Genomic DNA, 13,169 nt, shown 5'->3' with positions numbered 1-13,169 from the left:
ACTTAAGGTATGAAGATCCAAATTACGTAACATACCCTTATCTGGAAAGCCCTGAATCCAGAATATTCTGGGTAATCTGTCCCATACCTGTACCAGTCTGTCTAGAATGTGGACAGGTGCTTTTACGCTACCTGCAGAACAACAAAACTCTCACAAGCACCCTGTGTGCCATTTCCCTTAAAACTTTTTTCCAAATTTGAATATGCAAATTAGTATTCAGATTCTAAAATAAAAAATGATGCTCTGTACTGTACTGCATTCGGCACTTCCCTACAAACCTTATTATCCATTTTACTGAACTTTCCATTCCCTTCAGCCTCAATTTCACTTCCCATCTGCAACTTTTTCCTGCCATACTGGAAAATCAGGAGAGATGTGCAGCACAGATACACTTCATAATCACATTGTTATACATTATACTGAAATATTTCCATTAGACAAATAAAAGTAAAGGAAAATAAACGAAGGTTTGGCATACCTCATATATAGGTTTCAATAAATGTCATTGCTAGCAAATATTGTGTACAAAGGCACATGGAGCAACTTTTGGGCTTTTTTCCCTTCTGTGACTTTCAAGTGCTCGGTCTTCACTGCCCTTACATAATGAAATGACAGTAAATTCTCTCTTTGGCACGTCTTCCTATTATAAATCTAGCATTCAAGCACAATCAGTAACACAAAGACACGTGGCTATGGCCTTTCCTTTTTTGGAATCAGATGGCCTGTTCCAGAAATCAAAGTTTTCTCAGCACAATTCTTTGCTCCATTTATAAAAGAACAACCTTAAATCTGGGAGTGTTATTGTGCTAATTAGCTGAGGGAACAGAAGTTTTACAGTTACAATATTATTATAATATACTAACAATGCAAAATTCTATATAAATAGAGGGCCTGAAATCCTTTCAACTGCAGCCTTAAGCTGCCCATAGACGCAAAGATTTTTCTTGCAGAACGACCGATTTTACCGAAGTCCGACCAATCCAATTGGTCTTAAAGTTTATGGACAATTCGTACGATTGTTTCAAGATAATCGTGGTCTCACAATGATGATCGGATCTTTTAAAAATCTTTACATCTATGGCCAGCTTTAAATGACTTTATGAATGAAAGGGAATTCATTGTACAGGAAAGTGCTAATTAGAACTCTAATATGTTCGGCAATGACACAAGGGTTTTACAGCAGTCTGTTCTGCTCATGTGTCTGTGACACTCGGCTACAAGATGACCACTGCCAGTGGAAACCTTTTTTGTTTTTGGCTAAAATCCAATGAGGTCATTTCTTGGAACAAAGATCAAGCAAAAAAAAAAATGAAGGCTGGGTATGCTAGTGGCTGAGGAGACATACTACTCACTCAGCTGATACACGAATTGTAGAAATGTACCTTCTTTGTGCATCATTCTTATCATGTCTATGGATAGTAAGCAATCCGTAAATAAGATAAAGTAATGTATTAAAGTTCACATTGTCACTGCTTTCTCTTCTAGCATGTTCACTTGCCGCATTTAAAGACGCATTTCAGTCTTCACGCAGGTAAGCTTCAGGTATGTCCTCTTCCTCTGATAGGCTGTTTCTTGGGCTCCCTCCACTGGGAGGGTTCCCTTTATCTTCTGTAATAGTTCTTTTGATCTCTTCTGTCTGACTTGCAGCCAGCTGGACCTCCGCCATATGAGCTTGATCACGGGCTCCCTGCACTTGTGTCTGGACTATCTGGATGTGATTTCGCACAGTCATTGAAGCCTGGTCTGCACCTGCACATTGGTAAAAATGAATAAACACAAATTAAGAGTGCTTTTAATGTAGGGATGCACCGAATACAGGATTCCGTTCAGGATTCTGGTAAGATTTGGCCTTTTTCAGCAGGATTCAGATTCTGCCATATCCAAGTGCCTGGCCAAACCAAATGCAAAACTTTTCATCACACAAACAAGGAATTTCTTTACCACGAGCTGCTTGTGCAGTTCTCTTTCCCCCTCCCCCTAATTTGCATATGCAAATTAGGGGTTGGATTCTTTCACAAAGGATTTGGCCGAATTTTAAAATAGTGGAATTGGTGCATCCCTATTTTAAAGGGGATATATCTGTTAAGAATCCATCAAGAAATGAAAAGACAAAAGCCAGTACTACATAAACCTAAGAATCTAAGTCCTCTTGAATATACAGTACATATGGTAGAAATCATTATACAGTAAAAGCCTCATTATACATTTTCAGGGGACCAGCAAAGAATAATGTAAACTTTGGGAACTGTAAAATCAGGGAAATGTGCTTCCCTGAGACACAAATGGGTTTTTGCACCTTTTGGTACAATTATTTTGGAAACAAGAACACCACATGCGATCAATATCCTACACTATTTTTTAGCAAAAATCATACATGACATCAAGAAAATAATTGCCAATTAGTGATGTGTGGGCGGATACCCTCGGGTTTGGGCCGATCTCACACCCCCTTTTGCCAGGTTCTTCCTGCTCTCCCCACCCGCCACCTTGCCGGCTTCCTTTTTTATAAATGTGCACCTGATTGCCCTGCCCCTTTTGTGACATCATCGGTGGGGCAGGTCTATAAATGGAAGTCGGGTGCGGGTGGAGGGCTGGTCAGGTTTTACCCGACCTGCACATTACTACTGGCAATTCATATTGTGTGTGTCCACATACATAAGCAGGCAGCCATTCAAAGCTGAAAAAGGGACAGGATACACAACACATAAGCTCTGTAGTATACAATGGGATTCTTGAGAACTTATCTGTTATTTACTGTGTATAATGTGCTTGAATGGCTGCCCCCATGGTTACACAGCAGCTTGTTTATATAAACTATAGTAGAGTTTCTGAAGCAAACACATCAGTTTTACCAGTTCAAGGCAACAGTACATTACATTGTCATTCATTTAAAACAAAAATTATTTTTTTGGTGTAAAGGTGGCTTTTCCAACCACCCAGTCTATGGGCTTTTTGCACAACACCACCATACACAGAGATGGCTAAATGTTATGCTTACCTTTACTTCTTCATATTCTGATATACTATATATCCACCAACAAACTGCATTGGTAGATAAAATGTTCTGTTTCAAACCGCAATCCAATAGGTTCACAGGATATATATATTTATATATAAAGTCGAATAGTTGGTTAAAGAGGAGGGAGCAAAGGAGGAATCACACTGAGCACCTCTGGCTATTGGGATAAACCAGTGACCTTAAGCACATATTGATAAATGTGTGGATGAAAAGGCACAAGGCAGAAGAAAAAGGCTTTAATCCACACGTGGTATGACATAAAATAAACAGGAGCAAATTACAGTTACTGCTATCTCCTACCTATAACCATAGGAAAGATAAAAAGGCTTCTGCTTCATTGACTAACTGTAGGAGCGATTCATAATGGCTCAGTTCTGCCACCTAGCGGTATAGTAAACAACTGAGATGCTTGGGCTACATAGCAAAATGAAAACTTACCAGATTGGTATGCTGCTTCTGCTGCCATCTCTGATAGGCTCACTGCTCTCTGCCAGCTAGATTCATACTTCATATACTGTTCTTTTAATTGATTTATCTACAAAGGACAAGACAAGACTTAAATCCACAGTTCAAGGTTGAAGAATGAAAGCAGCCATTCGATTGGGTACCATGGGTTACTCGTCAGTGTTTGTAAATTAGCCCAAAAGTGTCTATGCCTGATGTGTATCATCTGTAGGAACTGTCAGCTTAAAAGCGTTTGGGTAGGAGATATATTCAGGCGCAGTTTGTAACATTTGCTTGTAATGGTGCATGAGTATAGTAAACAGAATATTCGGCACAATAGTCTTCATACAAACAGGGATTAACCCTGCCTGCTTAATTCAAACAAGACAATGTGATTTTCTTACCGCACACCCAATCTCACTGATCCTGCAGAGGTGGTGCGTTCTTCCGTCGACCCGGCAAGGTCCCCTAGCAACGTGAATGTTGATAAAAGGATCCGCACACACTTCTTTCTTTTGCAGTGGGGGGTCACCCCTTCACTTTATTTGTTTAATCACCACACCATCAACGTTTCGGGGGGGATACACCCTCCCTTCATCAGGATGAAGGGAGGGTGTATCCCCCCCGAAACGTTGATGGTGTGGTGATTAAACAAATAAAGTGAAGGGGTGACCCCCCACTGCAAAAGAAAGAAGTGTGTGCGGATCCTTTTATCAACATTCACGTAATTCAAACAAGAGCAATATTTAAAGGTGTCACCAGTGACATAACATACCATTTTGCATATAGTGAAAACCTTTAAAGAAGCAAAATTAATAAATTTTTCAAATAATGTCCTACAATTGCCCACAAAAAATGCCCCGCGTATAAGTCCTTTATCTATAGTGAGTCAATAAAGTGTAATTTATAAACAGACCAGAGTGTCCCAAACCTGTGAAGCATAACATTTATATAAGAAAGAATAACCAGAATAATGTCAAGGGAAAATCAGATAAGAAAAACTGCCTTCTCCTACCGTTAATTTCTTTATCTCTCCGTATTCTCCTGGGTTATTCTGTTTGCCATTTAACAAGGTGGTGTCATTTCCCCAGACTGTGCACCAGGCTTCTATCTTAAGATAGGCCAGGGAATGCTGGTGAACTATTTTCTATTTCATTATCGGAGGACCACACTAGATGGCAATACTATGTTGCGAGCTTGTACCCAAAGTGGATTATCAACACTGGACAAATTTGGACCCGGGCAGTAACCTATAACAACCAAGCTCATTTGTGTTTTCATTGTTCTTCATCTGAAGATGCCTAAAAAACTTGTTACTGGCCCAGTGCAAAGTTGCCAAGAATTCTATAGACCTATCAACATGATGGAGCTGTTGTGGCTTAAAATTAAAGTATAGGTGTAAATGATGTTTGGGCTGTACTTAAGCACTATTTAGAAAGATGCAAGCACTTGAACACCTTAAGATTGGAACAAGCTATCCATTGTAGCAAGTAAACTTTTTTGAGAAGACCCCCCCCCCCGGCAATATAATAGCCCATATGGGCTGAGCCGAGCCTAACAATCATACCTGCACACGAGCTCCAATGATCACTTGCCAGATGGCACTTTCTTCATTTGAATTAATTTTATCAAGAAGGGAGGAGTACTTCTGCTGCAGAGAAATCAGTGTATAAACAGCCTGCAGACAAAGAAAAAGCAGTCATGCCTTGGAATTGCTCTGCTCAATAGAAAGAATTAGCAGACATTTTGGTTTCAAGTACCCCTCTGGTTATAAATATGTTTGTTTTCTTATACTTTATCACTTGCGAGTAACAGAAAAGTGCAATAACAGAAAAGTGCAATAGCCTAACTGGCTATCAGGTGGAACTCCCTATCCAGCCCTATGAGCCCACCTTGGGGAGCCAGACAGTTTTGTAAGTCACTATTTATAGACATTGGAGCTATTGTTGCATTTTGCTGGAGAATGCTTTTGCTGAAATCTTCAACATGGCAGGAGCCAATCATAAATAAGAATACAAATATGTGGAAATGGTTATTTACTATTATGTTTTATTTATATAAATCTTTCACAACAATCCCTGCAATATCAAATTCCCACAGCACACACTATAGTCAATTTTGCCTGTAGCCAATTAAGCTTCCTGTATGCATTTAGGGGATGTGGGAGGAGCCCACACAAGCATGGAGAGAACATACCATGCAGAAAGTGCCTAGGATAAATGTTAGAGTAGAAAAACATACTGTGCATTTACTTTGTTCTTTCACATACATTTTCGCTGGATGTAAAAAAAAACAAAAAAAACAGAACTTCCTACTGACCTGACTACTGTTAAACACAAAATGAGTTTGCAATGGCTATGGGAAACAAAGTGACACTTTATTAAAGCTGGCATCAATCAATGAATATGTGCCTAACTGCTTTGAGCAGTTGAATGGCATTTTGCCCTTTGCTCAACAAAGCCCTGAGAAATATCTGTAGAAATTCTTGCTCCCCGATGCAAATTTTTCAGACAAAACTTTAAATGATTAAATCTAACTGCCAATGTAAACAAATGGAGTGAGATGGCTAGGTACCTAGCTGAAAATCTAGTCTGTCCTGGAGGTATATCGACTGGGGCTGGTTGAGGAGGTTCTAATTTTAACAGTAGTTTTAAAAAGTTCCCAAATAGAAGAGCAAGGAACTAAAGGGCCCAATAGCACCCACATTAGTGTCCATGCAAAGATCCCTTGTCTGGGGTCTGGCTGCACTCTGCACATTGTGTTGGTTAAAAAAGCTGGTGTGTGAAATGCAGAGCACAGTATCAGCAAGTGAAGACCAGCCCTAGCCTAAGGGACCTGCTGCAGAGGTCCACCACCACTCCCCAACTTAAGCATCTGAATGAGGCTCCATTTATAAAAAAAAAAAAGGGGACAGGTAAGGGAGACTCCAGTGTGCCTTCCTCTGTCCATCCCTCATAAATACATCTCTGCCCAATGCAGGTAATGCATCTAGGCTGGAAGGCAGGGTGCAAAGTGCAAATACATGGTTGATTGCTCTTTGCACCCTTCCTGTTATCTTAGAACAGAGATTTATTGACCAGATTCACCCAGTGTTTTTGAAGTACACTATTGTCTTGGCTTATTTTCCTTAAAAAACCCTGTAAATGTTACTTTTTGAGAAACATTTAAAGGTTTTGTGCATTTTAATTCATTTTTCCCCACTCTTATTCTATTTTTTCCCACTAATTCTTCACACTACAGTTTGACAATTTTTTCATGGTTAACACCAATTCAAAACTCCATTTTACATCACCCTATTTTATGTTTTCCTGAATCTTATGTTTTGTATTTTGGTCCCCAGAAAACTTAAAATTGGAGCTTAACGTAACATATTCATAGATGGGCAAGAGCCCAATAACATTGTCTTACCGTGGTATATTCTGTGAGGGATTCAACAAGAGCATAAGTTGTCTGAGATAAAAATGTAGACGAACTGTCTGCTACCAAAGATGCTGCCCTCTTTATTAGGGACTCACTGGAGAGAGTGGGCTCTGACCTCTAAAAACAAAATAAAAGAGAAACGAAAATACTGAAGGCATGACAAACTGTTCCATTTTGTGCATTTTATTCAAAAATAACCTTACATTTTGGGAAAGAATAGTAAAGGCACTACATCTACCTAAGTGAAGTAACTCATAACCACCAATAAGATGCCCCACAGCAAATTAATTTAAGGGCCCCCAAAATATCCAGAGGTTGTCCTGCTTTACCAATATGTTAAAATTGCTCAATAATTAGGGGCTCATGGGGCCCCCTATACCTACTGGGCCCCCCTGCAGCCACAGGGTCTGCTTCCTCTGTAGTTACACCCCTGGCTATTGCCTAGTAGACCTGTAGCAAACTCTGTACTTTTTCAAAACATGTTCTGAAGTTAGACGCAAAGGACTGATACACTGACATAGGTGCTAAATTGTAATGGATCCATTTTGGATTTGTTGTAAAAGACTTCGGATATAGCCTGTCCCAGTTACACATGAACAGATTCAGTTGTTGGTTTATAAAACGTGACATGAAAATGAGAAAAAAAAGCATGGTTCAAACCTTTGGCCAAATTAAAGAAATGTGGATGGACACAGTTAATAGAAAACTTCACTGAAATAAAGAGGAAGGTGCAGTCCCTGTCAGTTCTGGTTAATGGTTCTGATTAATGCTGTCAACACCAACCAGCTCTCTTAGTGGGCCCACTAAACGTCTTTTTGGAAATTACATATGATAATATGTGCTAAATAAATGTATCACTCTTATTACATATGCCTCAGTAGATTCTTTTCTTTTTACATACCTGTATCTTTTTTATTTTATGTATTTCCTGGCATTTATATAGCATATTTCCACATTGCTTTACAGTATACACCATTCACTGCCTCAGTGGTGCATATAATCTTTGGTCTCTATTATATTCCCTTTATGGTTGATTTAAACACATATAGACACAGACAGAACATACAAACTCCTTGCAGATAGTGCCCTGGCTGGAATCAAACTCAGGATCTCACTGCAAGGCAGAAGTACTACCCAATGAGCCACCATACTGTTTTTCAGATGCTCCCTGTATTTTCTTTGATAGAATTAATAGGACTTATGGTAAAATAAACACAAAATATATTTTCCATTACCTGTCCAACTGGAATTGCACATAAGCTTGTCCCAACGCCCACTGACAGGACTTTACGCCATGAACCTCGCAGTAAACTGACACAGTTTCTCTTACTTACAATTGGAAAGCTTTCTCTGAAAGAAAATAAAAATACCCAAACCTTTAGAACAGTTTATAGGAAAAAAACACAGAAACATGTCATTGTATCTTAACTGCTTTTTAATTTTGAAGCCAGAGGGGGGTTTAATGTATTAACAGGAACAGGCCCATGCTAGTAATCTGAACATTCGGGCAAATGTCCAAGCTGGGAACTGCCACATGGGAGCCGAAACCGCAAGCCACCAAATGGGAGCCAAACCAGTCGAACACACAATTATACAGACTGTGGGGCAGAGATCGCCATGTTCCTGGTAAGTAAGCGGCCTGTGAGGGGTGGAGTCGACCTTCAAGTACTGAGAGGGAAACTCAGCTGGCAAAGGTACTTGCAGTCTGGGTGTAATACAATTACAAAAGTGCAAAGACTACAGTTTTAAAATAATTTATAGTAAATATGTTGTTATTTTACAAATTCTACTCAGACCCCTACACCTCAACAAACTCAATTAGAAAGTCCTGCCAGACTCAGTATAAAGCAACGACTTCCAGCACGCGGGAGCTAGTCCATTCTGTAATATAGGGGTGCATAGATAGTGTTTCAGGCTGATGAATGATGAAATGTCTAAATATCTAGTTTCTGTGGCTTACGTACTACTACACTGGGCACATGTTTTTAAATAAGCTCCAGTATTACACACACAGCAGCTTTATAGAAATTTGTCTGTTCAGCTTCAGTTCTGAGTGCTACAGCCCTGAATGACACTTACAATAACGGTGCAAATATTTATTGTTGTCACTATAAGAGTTGATTTTAGGGAAGGGCAGATTGGTCATTTCAGTGAGCCCCTTAGTTTGGGGACTAGTAGTAGGCCTTGGAAGAGACACTGTGATTTCAGAACAAATGGCCTGATGGCTCTTCTACACTATTGAGTTCTAGAGCAGGGATCCCCAACCTTTTGAACCTGTGAGCAACATTTAGAAGTAAAAGGAGTTGGGGAGCAACACTAGCATGAAAAATGTTCTTGGGGTGCCAAAGAAGTGCTGTGATTGGCCATTTGGTAGCCCCTATGTGGATTGTCAACCTACATTGAGACTCTGTTGGGCAGTACACCTGGTTTTTATACAACCAAAACTTGCCTCCAAGGCTGGCATTCAAAAATAATCACCTGCTTTGAGGCCACTGGGAGCAACATCCAAGGGGTTGGAGAGCAACATGTTGCTCACGAGCTACTGGTTGGGGATCACTGTTCTAGAGTGTCAGACACAGTACCAGTGCCTTTGCCTTAGGTTGTGTTATTATCATTGGCCCTTTGCCCAACCTCATCCCTACTTTGAAGCTGTGGTGCCTTGTCCTGAAAGAAAATCTGAACTTGGAACTAGGCCCTCTAGGAAGTTTGGGCCCTGAGCAATGACTCAGGCCAGGTGATAATCTGCCACTGCACAGCAATTGCTGCCACATGGGAGCTGAAGCCACTGAATTGGAGTCTAAAGGTGGCCATACACGGATAGATCCGCTCGTTTGGCGATGTCGCCAAACGAGCGGATCTCCCTCCGATATGCCCACCTTGAGGTGGGCAATATCGGGCTGATCCGATCGTGGGCCCTAGGGCCCAACGATCGGATCCTAGTGTTCGCCAAACGGGCGGTCGGATCGCGGGACCGCATCAACGAACAGATGCGGCCGCGATCCGACGGGATTTTTAACCCCATCCGATCGAGATCTGGCCGACTTTCGGCCAGATCTCGATCGGGGAAGCCCGTCGGGGGCCCCCATACACGGGCCAATAAGCTGCCGACTTGGTCTGTCGGCAGCTTTTATCGGCCCGTGTATGGCCACCTTAAGTCACTGAATGGGAGCCAAACCCACAGCTGCTGAATGGGAACCGAAGAAGAAGCCGCCGTCGCCTAGGAGGAAAAAGGCCACCTGCCAAATTTTAAAGGTAAAGGACACCAATTGTCTCCTTTTTTTCCTTGGCCACCTATGGTTTTTTTTATACTTTATGGGGGGAGAGCCCTGACCACCAATGTTTTTTTTTTTTTACTTTAATGGGGGGGGACCCTGGCCACCACTTGGTTTTTTGTATTTTTATGGAAGGGGGCTTGGCCACCAATTTTTATTTTTTAACTTGATGGGGGGGTGGCATCCAAAGTCACACATTTATATGTGGGCTGCTTTGATTTTTTTTTTGCCAGGGCTGCTTTTTACTCCCAGTCTGGCCCTGGACAGGAATCTGCAACATGTAGTCCTCCTGATGTAGCTGAACTACCACTTCTTGTATTCAATAACAGTAGCAATTTAGATACTGCTTTAGAGCCACAGGTTGCAGGTACCAGTTTAAAAAACAAGTCGTCCCCCTCCCCAGTGAATTCAATCAGGAAAATTAGCATGCAGAAATTGAATTTGCCACCCATTGAATTTGGATTTCCTGCTCCTTAAATACCAGCAATGTTAGCCTTTAACAACTTTATGCTTTCTCAGTTATTTCTATCAATTGGGGTAATGACACACTTGGCGTTTCGTCTTCTGCATTTTGTGAGTCCTGAACATTGCAGTGGGTAAAACACTCAAACTGCATTATTGCACCAAAAAAACATTATATGAATATTCATTATGTGATTTGAGAGTTTTCCAACAATGGATATCAATTCTACTGCATTCGATTCTGTTTTTTGTTGTTGTTTTTTTTGCAATATGCGACATCATCATGCATTTGATGCACTTGTGGAGTAAAACACCAAATATAAATAAAATACGAGTTCTGGGGCTTTCAACATGGAAAGACCCAAATTCAAATGCCTGTGTGCAGTGGTACTATAGTATATAGTATAGAAGTAGGGTTGTAATGCAACTCCACTGTCTAGCTCTAAAGCAAGAGCTATAATCTTTGTACACCCAATCAGTCATTTAGGGTCAGGCCACACTGGGCGTTTTGGGGAGATTTGGTCGCCTGGTGACTAATCGGCTTGTTTTTGCGGCGACCAATCTCCCCAAGCTCCTTCCCTCACTCTGCGCCAGCTAAAATGAAAAAAAAAAAAAACGCTGGTGCTAATCACACGCGGTTTTTCGTCTTCCGAAGTTTCCTCGTAAGGCAACTTCGGAAAATGAATCGGCACGTGTGATTAGTGCCAGCATTTTTTCATTTTAGCCGGCGCACAGTGAGGCCAGGCGACCAAATCTCCCCAAAACGCCCAGTGTGGCCTGACCCTAAGGGTTAGTTCACATGAGGAGATTCGGTGAGATTTTGTTGCCTGGCGACTAATCGCCTCGTCTTCTAAGCAACAATCTCACTGAACTGCCTCAGCGTGTTTTCCCATAGGCTATAATGAAAAGTCGCCTGCGCTAAAGCACACGCGGCAATGCGCTTTCTGAATTCGCGTGAAGTTTCCTCCGTGAGGCAACTTCGGACGACTACGGAAAATGCATCTCCCTGAATCTCCTTGTGTGAACTAACCCTTAAGGTGAAGACACAGCACTACAAGTAGCAGCTATTTGTCATGGCTATAAAACGTCAGAAAACACTCTGCCATAGACAATGCTGAGAATTGCCTCTGCTAAACCACATGTAGACAGTTATTAATAAATTATCAGCACTGTCTATTTTTGTTGACGTGACAACCATAAATCTCCTACACTTCCCTGTGAGAGCACAAGAAGAAGTAGTGAAACCCAGTGCGCCATAACAGAGGGGAGGGAAGAGTAAAGGCAGGGGAGAAGTAGGAACAAGGGGCAGAGTGGAGAAGGTAAGGAGGGGAGAGAGACAGAGAAGGGGAGTGAATCTGGATTAGGAGTAGGCAGAAGACTATTGAACAGGCACCTGCACCCCCACATGAGTGCTCCCTAGGCAGGTGCCTCTTCTCCCTTCCCCTAGTTCTGGTCCTGACTCTGACTTCACCGACACAGATACAACCCTGGGTATTAGTTATGGGATATGAAATTCCCTCTGAATTTTAGCTGCTGCGATCTTTTGGGATACTTTTCTGTTGATACCAGCACTTTTTATTTAGATTTTTATATGAGAAAAGTTGGCCACAGAGTCTGACTAGCAACTGATACAAAACAACATTATGTGTGTATTCTGTTAAAGTTTCACTAGACTCGAGGCGTGTAGCCCAAGTTTCTCAATGCTTTAGCGACCCCCCTCCCCTGCTTAAAGCAACGGAGGTGCCAAAACAGGTAAGTAATGGAAGCAGCCTCTTCCTTTAGAAGCAGAGACCCACCCAGCCACATATGAACACACATTCAGAGAAACGCCATTCTCTTCCGCTTACTGCGAGTCTCCTACGAGATTAGAACCCGGCAGCTAAAAGGTTATGAGGCAAGCAGCAATACAGCGAGTCTACTTTACTCCCTGTTATAAAAACATCCTCCATTGTCTTTACTTATTTCAGCTGACAGAAGGCAGTCTCTTACTCCTCGGAGCTCATTTTTAAAATAAAAATTATTATAGACATTGTTATTCTTGTATGACAGTACCTGACAATGTAAGAGACGCTCCACAGCAAACGTCTAGCGAGCGACGCCATCTTACTGGTGGCAGCAGGAAGCGACCAATAGAATTTTGTCATTTGCCAATAATGTGCAGCTTATTGGCGGAAGTGGTATGACGCTCGTCTTGCGAGAATGTGCTTGTGGAAGTTTTATTTGTGATAGTGTTTACGTAACTGTGTTTGTGATACTATGTCTCTCCTAGTTCCCTACACACTAAATAAAGCAACATGACTCATGGACTCCATTGTGTGTTTTGTTATTTGGCTAATGCAATACCTGGTAACCTTTGCTTGGGAATCTTCCGAGGTGAATCAGACTATGACCTGGATTTGTCATTGACTGATACTGGAGATGTTGCAGTATGTTCTGCTAACAGTGCGTGTTTTTAGTTAGTAGATTAATATAGAATAACATGCCAAGCAGTTTATATAGCGTTAACCAGGTCTGGACTGAGAGTCAAAATAGAGGCCCAAACAGCCCCCACC

The 13,169-nt window shown here is 41.5% G+C and overlaps 1 protein-coding gene across 1 annotated transcript; it reads right to left on the bottom strand.

Moving 5' to 3' along the window:
• Positions 1 to 1,516: 1,516 nt before the first annotated feature.
• Positions 1,517 to 12,719, bottom strand: diablo.L (diablo, IAP-binding mitochondrial protein L homeolog). Its single transcript, NM_001097970.1, is given in 6 exon segments — positions 1,517 to 1,749; positions 3,458 to 3,554; positions 5,031 to 5,141; positions 6,872 to 7,000; positions 8,119 to 8,233; positions 12,670 to 12,719. Coding segments are annotated over 6 exon segments (735 nt in total).
• Between the last annotated feature and the right edge of the window lie 450 nt (positions 12,720 to 13,169).

The sequence above is a fragment of the Xenopus laevis genome, chromosome 1L (genome assembly GCF_017654675.1).
Source record: "Xenopus laevis strain J_2021 chromosome 1L, Xenopus_laevis_v10.1, whole genome shotgun sequence".
Classification (NCBI taxonomy): domain Eukaryota; kingdom Metazoa; phylum Chordata; class Amphibia; order Anura; family Pipidae; genus Xenopus; species Xenopus laevis.
Note: the sequence above shows the minus strand (reverse complement) of the source record. Positions and strands in the feature narration are given on the sequence as shown.